General features: G+C 47.3%; 1 protein-coding gene across 2 annotated transcripts in view; it reads left to right on the top strand.

Annotated features, from left to right (window-relative positions):
- The window catches only part of LOC306931680 (bifunctional heparan sulfate N-deacetylase/N-sulfotransferase 2-like), a 50,144-nt gene that overhangs the window by 15,654 nt on the left and 20,450 nt on the right, over nt 1-14,040 (top strand). For both annotated transcript variants that reach the window (XM_079513220.1, XM_079513221.1), the window contains exons 4-6: nt 739-826; nt 2,199-2,353; nt 12,250-12,435. In XM_079513220.1, the coding sequence (XP_079369346.1) occupies nt 739-826; nt 2,199-2,353; nt 12,250-12,435 (429 nt within the window). The remainder of the gene's footprint in view (nt 1-738; nt 827-2,198; nt 2,354-12,249; nt 12,436-14,040) is intronic.

Genomic DNA, 14,040 nt, shown 5'->3' with positions numbered 1-14,040 from the left:
TCTCTCTCTCTCTCTCTCTCTCTCTCTCTCTCTCTCTCTCTCTCTCTCTCTCTCTCTCTCTCTCTCTCTCTCTCTCTCTCTCTCTCCTCTTTCTCCCTGAAGTTTGCTGAGCGGTGGTGGACATAAGAAGTGTGCGTGCATGCGTGCGCGTGAGTGTGTGGGTGTGTGCGTGTGTGTGTGTGTGCGTGCGCAATAAACTCACAAGGATCGTGCGCCCACGGGTGTGGAGCCCCGAGCATGGCCTGCAGGGACTTGAAGATCATCTGAAAATAGCTAGATCTATAGATCTATAGATCCACCCAAAATAGATATTCTTGGTGTTCAACACCAGCTCAGCATAAACCAGGCTTTGCACAGACACACACACACACACACACACACACACACACACACACACACACACACACACAGGCTATCTCCTTCTGGTGTGTGTGTGTGTGTGTGTGTGTGTGTGTGTGTGTGTGTGTGTGTGTGTGTGTGTGTGTGTGTGTGTGTGTGGGTGTGTGGGTGATAGCTGCACCTCCTCCAGGCTACCGTCAGTACTTTCTGGACTGATGAGAGATAGATTGTCCTCTTGTCTGCAGGTGTGTGTGTGCATGCGTGTGTTTGTGCGTGTGCATGCGTGCGTGCGTGCGTGTGCATGTGTTTGTTCGTGCGTGTACGTGCGCGAGTGTGCAATTTAAGGAACAATTAAAAGCTCTGATCTCTGACATGGTTGTGGTGTCCTGTCTTCCTCAGGCTCTGCTCAGCACTCAGAACAAGCTGCGGACGCTGGTCCCAAACTTCACCTTCAACCTGGGCTTCTCTGGGAAGTTCTACCATACAGGTAGGGATGGAGCTCCAGAACCGTTACCCGACAAAAACGAAGGTTATTGAGTATACGCGTTATCAATAAGCTTTGGGCTTATCAAGCCTGTTATGGAGCATAGCGGCCCATGACGTTATGATTAAACAATCAAGAGGCGATCAAGAAATAAATGTAATCATCCACACTGGCACAAACATGTGGGTCTAAAAGTATATTGATACCTGCCAACCAGCGCTGTCCGGGTTAACAACGTTATGTTTTTAAAGTGACTTTACACACATTAACCAGTTAACAGTTTCTTTAATATAATTGTATTGGTAAAAAGGTCAACTACCTTCAGGCTGTTAGAAAAGTACACTGTAGTTGAAAAGTACACTGTAGTTGAAAAGTACACTGTAGTTGAAAAGTACACTGTAGTTGAAGGCCCTTAGTAAAGTACACTGTAGTTGAAGGCCCTTAGAAAAGTACACTGTAGTTGAAGGCCCTTAGTAAAGTACACTGTAGTTGAAGGCCCTTAGTAAAGTACACTGTAGTTGAAGGCCCTTAGTAAAGTACACTGTAGTTGAAGGCCCTTAGTAAAGTACACTGTAGTTGAAGGCCCTTAGAAAAGTACACTGTAGTTGAAGGCCCTTAGTAAAGTATACTGTAGTTGAAAAGTACACTGTAGTTGAAGGCCCTTAGAAAAGTACACTGTAGTTGAAAAGTACACTGTAGTTGAAGGCCCTTAGAAAAGTACACTGTAGTTGAAAAGTACACTGTAGTTGAAAAGTACACTGTAGTTGAAAAGTACACTGTAGTTGAAGGCCCTTAGAAAAGTACACTGTAGTTGAAGGCCCTTAGAAAAGTACACTGTAGTTGAAAAGTACACTGTAGTTGAAAAGTACACTGTAGTTGAAGGCCCTTAGAAAAGTACACTGTAGTTGAAGGCCCTTAGAAAAGTACACTGTAGTTGAAGGCCCTTAGAAAAGTACACTGTAGTTGAAGGCCCTTAGAAAAGTACACTGTAGTTGAAGGCCCTTAGAAAAGTACACTGTAGTTGAAGGCCCTTAGAAAAGTACACTGTAGTTGAAGGCCCTTAGTAAAGTACACTGTAGTTGAAGGCCCTTAGTAAAGTACACTGTAGTTGAAGGCCCTTAGTAAAAAGATACTGGTTCAGAAAGTGAACCAATAGGATCCACTGCTGTGATCCCAGCGGCCCCGCCCCTCTAGACCAGAGGGGCGGGGCCAGGATAGGTTTTCCCTCTAGACCAGAGGGGCGGGGCCAGGATAGGTTTTCATCAGTGATAAAAGGTAGTCGACGAACATTTTTCGCCATAGTCTTAATCGACGGAATCAACCCTGGTGTGTGTGTGTGTGTGTGTGTGTGTGTGTGTGCACGTGTGTGCGTCAGGTACGGACGAGGAGGACCGTGGAGACGACATGCTGCTCCGCCACAGGAAGGACTTCTGGTGGTTTCCTCACATGTGGAGCCACATGCAGCCTCACCTGTTCCACAACGTCAGCGTGCTGGCCGAGCAGATGAGACTCAACATGCTGTTCGCACAGGTGAGACTCGTTAGCCCAGGTGAGACTCGTTAGCCCAGGTGAGACTCGTTAGCCCAGGTGAGACTCGTTAGGAATCGTTATACCAGGTGAGACTCGTTAGGACTCGTTAAACCAGGTGAGACTCGTTAGGACTTGTTATACCAGGTGAGACCTGTTAGACCAGGTGAGACTCGTTAGCCCAGGTGAGACTCGTTAGACCAGGTGAGACCCGTTAGACCAGGTGAGACTCGTTAGCCCAGGTGAGACTCGTTAGACCAGGTGAGACTCGTTAGCCCAGGTGAGACTCGTTAGACCAGGTGAGACTCGTTAGACCAGGTGAGACCCGTTAGACCAGGTGAGACTCGTTAGCCCAGGTGAGACTCGTTAGACCAGGTGAGACCCGTTAGACCAGGTGAGACTCGTTAGACCAGGTGAGACTCGTTAGACCAGGTGAGACTCGTTAGACCAGGTGAGACCCGTTAGCCCAGGTGAGACTCGTTAGACCAGGTGAGACTCGTTAGACCAGGTGAGACCCGTTAGCCCAGGTGAGACTCGTTAGACCAGGTGACTCGTTAGCCCAGGTGAGACTCGTTAGACCAGGTGAGACTCGTTAGACCAGGTGAGACTCGTTAGCCCAGGTGAGACTCGTTAGACCAGGTGAGACTCGTTAGACCAGGTGAGACTCGTTAGCCCAGGTGAGACTCGTTAGCCCAGGTGAGACTCGTTAGCCCAGGTGAGACTCGTTAGCCCAGGTCAGACTCGTTAGCCCAGGTGAGACTCGTTAGCCCAGGTGAGACTCGTTAGCCCAGGTCAGACTCGTTAGCCCAGGTGAGACTATAAATGCACACACCAACACACACGTTCCACACCCCCACAGGCAGTGCAATGCCCGGTGTAGAGTCCGTCAGATAGCCGGTTGGTTGTCCAGCACCAGCACAAAATCTTCTGCCCGGGCTCTGGACCTGATCACCCCTATATCTCCATATATGGAGCTGGCCTGTTCTGACATCACAACACTCCATATTTGGGCATGGCTGACACAGAACTCCATATATAGGAATAAAGGGACACAGAGAGACAGATACAGAAATCTCCATATATGGTCATAAAGGGACACAGACGGGTGGAACGGGTACTCTGACACGGGTATTGCATAGCCGGGATCTCCAACTTGCATCGTTACCGACTCAGTGCTCTACAGTCGGGCAGCGGTTCTAATACTCACTGATGACTCCAGCTGGTGAACGTAATGAGCAACTATGAACCAACTATGACAGCAGTTCTGGCGCTGCGTGCGTGCGCATGTGCATGTGCATGCGCAGCGTCCAGCGTGCGCAAAAGTGATCAGCGCTGTTTGCACACGTTTTCCACGACCATCTGTGCCGCGGCCGGCCCAACCTGGCTGCTCTCGACTACAGACAGATTTGGCTTAGCGAAGCGAGGAGACCGTGTCCTCCCAGACCGCTAATAATTACTTAAAATGTGTTTTTAAATTGGGAAGCTGGTGAGCAAGCAGTGGATTTCCGTTCCCTAAGAATTTGTATTCATGTATTTATTTAGTAGTGATGTATTCAGGGTTGCACTGAGCTAGTGTTGCAATGAACTAGTGTAGCAGAGAGCAGTATTTTAACTCTATAATTGCGGCTAGCTGTTAGCATGAACCCCAGTTCCCAGTGCCACGATACACGTTCACTTTAAAAGACGGAGTTTCCCCCCCCAAACACTCGCTACACATTGGAACAAGCTGTTTACTGTTTACCTCTCGTCAGAAGCGTTTACATGGCGGCAGCGTTGCGGTACAAAGGCACAAATTAAATCCGAAATGTGGCAGAAGATCCACCAAGGACAGGATCCTAGAGTCCGACTTATGGAGGTTTGAAAATCCTCCTTTCATCTGGTTTGCACTGAGATTATATTTGCAATCCCATAGTTGGAACGGTGGGGCGTTGCTATAGGAACCGGACCAATGTTAAAAGCTTCCGTAGGACTAAACCATTATATAGACGGAGTATACGTTGGGGTACGTATATATATACGGACCTGGGATATGACCCCACCTAGCGTCGACGTCCGTATTGTGGAAACTCAACAACACCAGAGCACTCAGTCAGGTAGCGGGTATCGCCAATACGGCCTTTTATTATTCACAGACCCGTGGGCATGGGCTGGGTGGGGGTGAAATCATAAAGCAGCGTGACAACTTAAATGTTCTCCCTTTCCAAGGGCTTTTAAACAGTCCTTCCTCTCCGTGAGAGGAAGGCCACAGTGGGGTGGCTGCTTTGTTTTTAATACAATTCCGCCGGGGCTGTGACAGGTACTTCGTTCCCCGTCGTTTCCAGCCAGGCGGGGCTCGTATGATCACAGGTTTGATCGGGAGCAGGTTTACCGGGTTACCTATGAGAGTAGAGAGATACATGTGAGCATTAGCCCTGTTCTGCATAACCAACATCACTCTACATAGATAGATAGATAGATAGAGTTTTTATTAAAGTGTCCTACATCATACGATGCCCAGCCCGCACGGGCTTACAAGACACTCACAAAATTGTACATATATAATGATACATATACACAAATAGACAGTTACTCATGGATACATCGTTCTCCAACGTAACTGCCATGCCTTCTCTATGAATTTTCCAAAAACAAAAACTTCATTACTGACAAGTGTGTGTGTGAGTGCGTGGGAATTTGCTTACTGCCAGAGCATGGCCCGATCTATCCTGTCGGAGAGTCAGTGAGGAAGTGAGAGCAAGAGCAGCCTCGTCTGCATTTGAGCTCTTTGTCTGGCCACGCAGGTGGGCCAGGTTGAACTGAGACAGGACGTAGGCTGGGACTTAACAGGTGGGCCAGGTTGAACTGAGACAGGACGTAGGCTGGGACTTAACAGGTGGGCCAGGTTGAACCTGAGACAGGACGTAGGCTGGGACTTAACAGGTGGGCCAGGTTGAACTGAGACAGGACGTAGGCTGGGACTTAACAGGTGGGCCAGGTTGAACTGAGACAGGACGTAGGCTGGGACTTAACAGGTGGGCCAGGTTGAACTGAGACAGGACGTAGGCTGGGACTTAACAGGTGGGCCAGGTTGAACTGAGACAGGTGGGCCAGGTTGAACTTGAGACAGCTGGGACTTAACAGGCGTTGATCACCTAGCCCAGCGGTGGGCGTGGTCTGCTCTCTGCTCCTTCCCCACTGGCTCTCTCGGGTCTCATGCTTACCTGGCGGCTGGTTGCCTAGCGACATCCCACAGTATATATACATGTACCTGGGGAAAAATAGTTAAACGGACCGCCTTGTTGAGGGGATGAGCTGTGATTGGTGTGAAGGACGGTAGGTGTGGCTGCTTGTAAGCGATTCGCAGACTGACGGACAGTTAAGGTGGTTGCACACTGGACGCGTTTTTCGGAAAAATTGATGGAGAAACGCCGCAAAAAATCGGAATGTGTGCAGCCACCTTTACGCCATGCTTCATTTCTTATCCTGCTATAGAAGAGGCTCCGTCTCCTCTCAAGACTCCCGTGTCTTACGCCATGCTTCATTTCTTACCCCACTATAGAAGAGCCTCTCAAGACTCCCGTGTCTTACGCCATGCTTCATTTCTTACCCCGCTATAGAAGAGGCTCCGTCTCCTCTCAAGACTCCCGTGTCTTACGCCATGCTTCATTTCTTACCCCGCTATAGAAGAGGCTCCGTCTCCTCTCAAGACTCCCGTGTCTTACGCCATGCTTCATTTCTTACCCCGCTATAGAAGAGGCTCCGTCTCCTCTCAAGACTCCCGTGTCTTACGCCATGCTTCATTTCTTACCCTGCTATAGAAGAGGCTCCGTCTCCTCTCAAGGATCCCTGTCTCGTAAAACCAGCAGCTGTGGAGTTTCTCCGTCCATCGCTGACCAAACGTATTGGATAGGATTACTGCTATAAAACGTAATAATAAATCAATCAAATCTTATGTCCAAAGACATAAGACAATGCTCCATTTTCGTCACGGCCTTCGTTCTCCATTTATAGATGTTCCATTCGCTGTAAAAACTTTTTTTATGCTTCTGCTTCATACAAATCATTTTTACAAAGTGCTGTGTGTGTGCGTGCGTGTGTGTGTGTCCGTACATGTGTGTGTGTGTGTGTGTGTGTGTTAATCTGTCAGTGTATTTCAACAGGATAGGTCATGCTGATCTAATCCTCAACCTTTGCTGTCTGTCATACAACTTCCTTGACATATCGATCCCAGTCTTATCTATGTGCGTGCGTGCGTGCGTGCGTGCGTGCGTGCGTGCGTGCGTGCGTGCGTGTGCGTATGTCACTATAATTGTGAGGACCAAATGTCTCCACATGTATAGTAGAATGTGATTGTGAGCACACTGTTCCTAGTTTAACAAAATATGTGTGGCTCTTTGATACAGAGACAGTCATGGCGGCAAGACTCCTCTCCTGTTCAGGAGAGGAGAAAAACATTTTCTTTTTATCCAAAATGAGTTAATAGCACAGGCAGACTCTTCACATACTAGAGCATGTCTGAAATAAATGTCAGAGCTGAAATCGACATGTAAATATGAAATAAATGCTTAAACATGTAGCTAGGTGTAATGTTAGAGACCACAGAAGACATGTAAATATGAAATAAATGCTTAAACATGTAGCTAGGTGTAATGTTAGAGACCACAGAAGACATGTAAATATGAAATAAATTCACATTACTCTATAAGCCATATCTCCAAAACTGGTGGGTCAAACTGAACAACCAATATGTCAATTTGAAGCTATGATTCCCTGCTTTCTTACTTACTTACTGCCCTTTATGCCGGCTGGCATGTAGGGCAGCAACAAAGGATCTCCACTTCGGTCTGTTCTGGGCCAGTGTCTTTATAGATCCCCAGGTGTGATGCAGGGTCTTCAACTCTCCCTCCACTGCTTTCACATGACATGAAAAAACAAATCCATTGACCTAACAGTGTCCAGTTTGGTCACATTTGTAGAGAGACGGTCTTCAGAACAAACACAGGGATAGGAGAGCGTACACCTAGTAGTGTCGAGGTGCTGACCACGGGAGACAAACTTAAACAGAAAGGAGGAGATGTCACGATGCCAATACTTTATTTATAAGATGACCAGCGTTCCCTTCAGACAGAGAGGCTTACTGTGTAGGAAGTTGTGCAGATCTACTGTTGTCGGCTTTATTAGGCCTAGGGTTTGAACCTGCTGCACGTGTGTGTGTGTGTGTGTGTGTGTGTGTGTGTGTGTGTGTGTGTGTGTGTGTGTGTGTGTGTGTGTGTGTGTGTGTGTGTGTGTGTGTGTGTGTGTGTGTGTGTGTGTGTGTGTGTGTGTGTGTGTGTGTGTGTGTGTGTGTGTGTTCGTTCTATAATCCTGTGTCCTCCATGATGACAATGACACACTGCCTCTATAAAACCTGCCAACATGATGTGTGTGTGTGGACACTGTGGGTGCTCACGTGCGTGCATGTGTGTAGGTGCTCGTGTGTGTGCTCGTGCGTGTGTGCGTGTCCTCCTAGTGACTCAGGACTTCCATGCCGTAATGCTGATGCATTACAGTAGAGCTTTGTCTCCCCCTGCTGGTAGTGTGAGCTGTTGACGCAGTCTGCCTGTCTCGACTGAAATGCAGATGAGAAATCCTCTTCCTCCTCTTTGCAACTTCCCATTCCAGTCAGAATTGGAGACTCACGACCAAATCTTCCGCCGTAGTCTGAAAACCCACCTCTTCAGACTCCATCTTAGCCTGTAGCACTTGCCCTAGCCTCGACGACCTTACAGGCATATGCAGGGCTTCTGTGTCTCAGGAGGTAGAGCAGGTTGTCCAATGATCCCTGTGTCGGTGGTTCGAATCCCGGCTCCTCCTCCTGTCTGTCCACATGTGGAAGTGTCCTTGGGCAAGACACTGAACTCCACGTTGCCTCCAATGAGTCCGTCGGTGTGAGCTCGCCACCATTGGTGTGTGAATGTGGGAAGTGAGGACGCTGGTGACTGTTCGCCGCTTCACCTCCCAATGTATGAATGAATGAACCTTCACCTCCCAATGTATGAATGAATGGACCTTCACCTCCCAATGTATGAATTAATGACCTTCACCTCCCAATGTATGAATGAATGACCTTCACCTCCCAATGTATGAATGAATGAACCTTCACCTCCCAATGTATGAATGAATGAACCTTCACCTCCCAATGTATGAATGAATGAACCTTCACCTCCCAATGTATGAATGAATGAACCTTCACCTCCCAATGTATGAATGAATGAACCTTCACCTCCCAATGTATGAATGAATGAACCTTCACCTCCCAATGTATGAATGAATGAACCTTCACCTCCCAATGTATGAATGAATGAACCTTCACCTCCCAATGTATGAATGAATGGACCTTCACCTCCCAATGTATGAATGAATGAACCTTCATCTCCCAATGTATGAATGAATGAACCTTCACCTCCCAATGTATGAATGAATGAACCTTCACCTCCCAATGTATGAATGAATGAACCTTCACCTCCCAATGTATGAATGAATGAACCTTCACCTCTCAATGTATGAATGAATGGACCGTTGTAAAGCGCTTTGAACACTTGGAAAAGCGCTATAAAAAATGCAATTCATTAAATTAAGGCCAAATTTGTGTCATTTAGATAGCATTGTATGTAGACATAGCACTCTATAGTGTGTACGCATAGCTTTACTATACAGATATTCTATTGTTACGGATGTTAGGTTCTTAGCTTACTTACAATCCTTGATGACTATTTATATCTGTGTATTTGATGTAATACCACGTGTTGTTCTTGCTTACTGTAAATCGCTCTGGATTAAGTCATACAATAGGTCGGGTTGTGGAGTTGGACTCCTCGTGCATAGAAGGAAGCATGAGGTCTGTCCGAGCCAGGATTACATTAGCCCATTTAAACCTGAGGACGATTCTACAAATGCCTTCTAAATCCTGACAGTTTTCTGAAAAAACCCATGTTTCTCTATGTCAGTCATTCTCAAACATTTTCATGTCAAGGACCCCCAAGATGTAATTGCTCCAAAATTGGTGGGAAAAACTAGACCTATATTAAATTGTTTATATGATCAATACAAGTAAATGAATACATGATAACCCTTCCACAGTAGTAGCTTTTTCATATTTTCGATTATTTAGCATATTTTCCTACATAATGTCTCATTTGCATATTTAAAAATTTAGAATTTATAATACAATAAATCATTGTCTTCGTAGTAGTAGTAGTAAGTAATCAACTGGGGAAGTGTCATGGTGATAACAATCTAATATAGGTATGGTTTTGCTCCACTCAATTCATAATTAATGTTCCAATGTTGGAGCTCTGGCTCATGGACTAAGAACCACAAAGAACTGAACCGGTTCCCATTGGGAACCAACCGGTGGAAAAGAACTGAACGGTTCCCATTGGGAACCAACCGGTGGAAAAGAACTGAACCGGTTCCCACTGGGAACCAACCGGTGGAAAAGAACTGAACCGGTTCCCATTGGGAACCAACCGGTGGAAAATAACTGAACGGTTCCCATTGGGAACCAACCGGTGGAAAAGAACTGAACCGGTTCCCACTGGGAACCAACCGGTGGAAAAGAACTGAACCGGTTCCCATTGGGAACCAACCGGTGGAAAAGAACTGAACCGGTTCCCATTGGGAACCAACCGGTGGAAAAGAACTGAACGGGTTCCCATTGGGAACCAACCGGTGGAAAAGAACTGAACCGGTTCCCATTGGGAACCAACCGGTGGAAAATAACTGAACGGTTCCCATTGGGAACCAACCGGTGGAAAAGAACTGAACCGGTTCCCACTGGGAACCAACCGGTGGAAAAGAACTGAACCGGTTCCCACTGGGAACCAACCGGTGGAAAAGAACTGAACGGGTTCCCATTGGGAACCAACCGGTGGAAAAGAACTGAACCGGTTCCCATTGGGAACCAACCGGTGGAAAATAACTGAACGGTTCCCATTGGGAACCAACCGGTGGAAAAGAACTGAACCGGTTCCCATTGGGAACCAACCGGTGGAAAATAACTGAACGGTTCCCATTGGGAACCAACCGGTGGAAAAGAACTGAACCGGTTCCCACTGGGAACCAACCGGTGGAAAAGAACTGAACCGGTTCCCACTGGGAACCAACCGGTGGAAAATAACTGAACGGTTCCCATTGGGAACCAACCGGTGGAAAAGAACTGAACCGGTTCCCACTGGGAACCAACCGGTGGAAAAGAACTGAACCGGTTCCCATTGGGAACCAACCGGTGGAAAAGAACTGAACCGGTTCCCATTGGGAACCAACCGGTGGAAAAGAACTGAACGGGTTCCCATTGGGAACCAACCGGTGGAAAAGAACTGAACCGGTTCCCATTGGGAACCAACTGGTGGAAAAGAACTGAACCGGTTCCCATTGGGAACCAACCGGTGGAAAAGAACTGAACCGGTTCCCATTGGGAACCAACCGGTGGAAAATAACTGAACGGTTCCCATTGGGAACCAACCGGTGGAAAAGAACTGAACCGGTTCCCATTGGGAACCAACCGGTGGAAAATAACTGAACGGTTCCCATTGGGAACCAACCGGTGGAAAAGAACTGAACCGGTTCCCATTGGGAACCAACCGGTGGAAAATAACTGAACGGTTCCCATTGGGAACCAACCGGTGGAAAAGAACTGAACCGGTTCCCACTGGGAACCAACCGGTGGAAAATAACTGAACCGGTTCCCATTGGGAACCAACCGGTGGAAAAGAACTGAACCGGTTCCCATTGGGAACCAACCGGTGGAAAAGAACTGAACGGGTTCCCATTGGGAACCAACCGGTGGAAAAGAACTGAACCGGTTCCCATTGGGAACCAACTGGTGGAAAAGAACTGAACCGGTTCCCATTGGGAACCAACCGGTGGAAAAGAACTGAACCGGTTCCCATTGGGAACCAACCGGTGGAAAAGAACTGAACCGGTTCCCATTGGGAACCAACTGGTGGAAAAGAACTGAACCGGTTCCCATTGGGAACCAACCGGTGGAAAATAACTGAACCGGTTCCTATTGGGAACCAACTGGTGGAAAAGAACTGAAGCGGTTCCCATTGGAAAATAACTGAACGGTTCCCATTGGGAACCAACCGGTGGAAAAGAACTGAACCGGTTCCCACTGGGAACCAACCGGTGGAAAAGAACTGAACCGGTTCCCATTGGGAACCAACCGGTGGAAAAGAACTGAACCGGTTCCCATTGGGAACCAACCGGTGGAAAAGAACTGAACGGGTTCCCATTGGGAACCAACCGGTGGAAAAGAACTGAACCGGTTCCCATTGGGAACCAACTGGTGGAAAAGAACTGAACCGGTTCCCATTGGGAACCAACCGGTGGAAAAGAACTGAACCGGTTCCCATTGGGAACCAACCGGTGGAAAAGAACTGAACCGGTTCCCATTGGGAACCAACTGGTGGAAAAGAACTGAACCGGTTCCCATTGGGAACCAACCGGTGGAAAATAACTGAACCGGTTCCTATTGGGAACCAACTGGTGGAAAAGAACTGAAGCGGTTCCCATTGGGAACCAACCGGTGGAAAAGAACTGAACGGGTTCCCATTGGGAACCAACCGGTGGAAAAGAACTGAACCGGTTCCCATTGGGAACCAACCGGTGGAAAAGAACTGAACGGGTTCCCATTGGGAACCAACCGGTGGAAAAGAACTGAACGGGTTCCCATTGGGAACCAACCGGTGGAAAAGAACTGAACGGTTCCCATTGGGAACCAACCGGTGGAAAAGAACTGAACGGTTCCCATTGGGAACCAACCGGTGGAAAAGAACTGAACGGTTCCCATTGGGAACCAACCGGTGGAAAAGGAGCCTGGGTGAAAAAAAGAGCGTCTGCTAAATGCCTAAATGGTATGAATTGTGTCCCCCTCTCAGGAGCACGGCATCCCCACGGACATGGGCTACGCTGTGGCCCCCCACCACTCGGGGGTCTACCCGGTCCACAGCCAGCTGTACGAGGCCTGGAAGGCGGTGTGGGGCATCCGGGTGACCAGCACGGAGGAGTACCCCCACCTCCGGCCCGCGCGCTACCGCCGCGGCTTCATCCACAGCGCCATACAGGTACGGGATATAGCGCTGGCAACATTACAACATTAAAGTTGACGATTACACGGTCACACGTATAATTGCGACAGGTTCCGTCCATCCGACGTGTCCACACGTCATAAGCAATCCAACCGACGGGTTGCAATGACGTGTGTACACGTCCTAGTGCATCTTCAATATCAGACGAGAGACGAATATTCAGATTTTTGTTTCCTTTTTTTATTTTTGAGTTGTCCTCCAAGGCCACCGTACGCTTCGCTCTTCGTTCACCCCCGGTCCCGGTCACTTCCTAGTTTACCACTGCAGAAAGAATGCCTCATCTCTCCTAATCCAGGGCGTTATAATCTGGTTGATATACTAAACTCTTCATTTCTGACTTCTCACCTGCCTAATATGAACATGAGGGATCATCAGCGATTATTATCGGAATCTTAGCGAGGTAAGCAAGCAAAAAAATTAAAAATAAAGAAAAAACACTTATGTTATCTATTGTGTAGGAGGGGTTAGCGTGCACCTATTGAAATAGTCAATGAAGGGTTGCCATGTCTGGTAAAATCTATCTTCACTCCCTCTCAATTCAAACTTTATCTTTTCCAATTGCAAATAGTGCATAACATCTTTCATAAGTGTAGTGTGAGTCGGAACCTGTGCTTGCTTCCAGTTCAACAGTATCAGTCTGCGAGCCAGTAGAGTCACATATTTTACCATGTTATATTGGAAAGTAGACAGTTTGACCCCGGGGCTTTTAACCCCTAGAACTGCTGTCAGTGGATCCGGGTCAAAAGGTTTTCCAACAATGTCTGACAGTGATTTAAATATACTTTGCCAATATGATGTTAGTTTAGTGCAGTGCCAGAACATATGTGACTAAATTTGACTGAGGGACTGCCATTGGATTTTTTGAATTTTTGTTTTTTCATGTCATATGAAAGCAGGGAATCATAGCTTCAAATTGACATATTGGTTGTTCAGTTTGGCCCACTAGTTTTGGAGATATGGCTTATAGACTAATGTCTTGCAGAAAACAGCGAGTTGAGAAAACAGGCTTGAAAGGTTCACTTTTGTGGTCTCTAACATTACACCTATAGCTACATGTTTAAGCATTTATTTCATATTTACATGTCGATTTCAGCTCTGACACTTATTTCAGACATGCACTAGTATGTGAAGAGTCTGCCTGTGCTATAAACTCATTTTGAAAAAAAAAAAAAGTTTTTCTACTCTGGTGAAAAGCTGGTATTTGCGCGATGGCAGTCTCTCAGTCAAATCTGGTCACATATGAGCTAGAGTGGCCGGCGACTGGCCACATCTGTCGCAGGCTGGATTCACATTTGGATACATTCTGTGTGCTGTGTTAAAAAATGTCGTATCTGTAGAAATGTGATTGGGGTAAATTAAATGTGTTCAAAGGTCGGAAATAACCCATCAATATAAAGATCTTTGAAGGAGTGAATACCATTTCTATGCCACACTTTAAACAATGAGTCAGAAAGGGAAGGTGAAAAAGCATGGTTAGCGACCAGTGGTGCGCGCACAGAACCCGGGTGCCAACCGAAATGCCTTCGTATTGAGAGCCACATTTTGAGAGAATGCGAGACTATGGAATTCTTTGGCAACTTA

This window comes from Electrona antarctica (assembly GCF_951216825.1).
Source record: "Electrona antarctica genome assembly, chromosome: 10".
NCBI lineage: Eukaryota > Metazoa > Chordata > Actinopteri > Myctophiformes > Myctophidae > Electrona > Electrona antarctica.
This window is presented reverse-complemented; position numbering and strand designations above follow the sequence as displayed.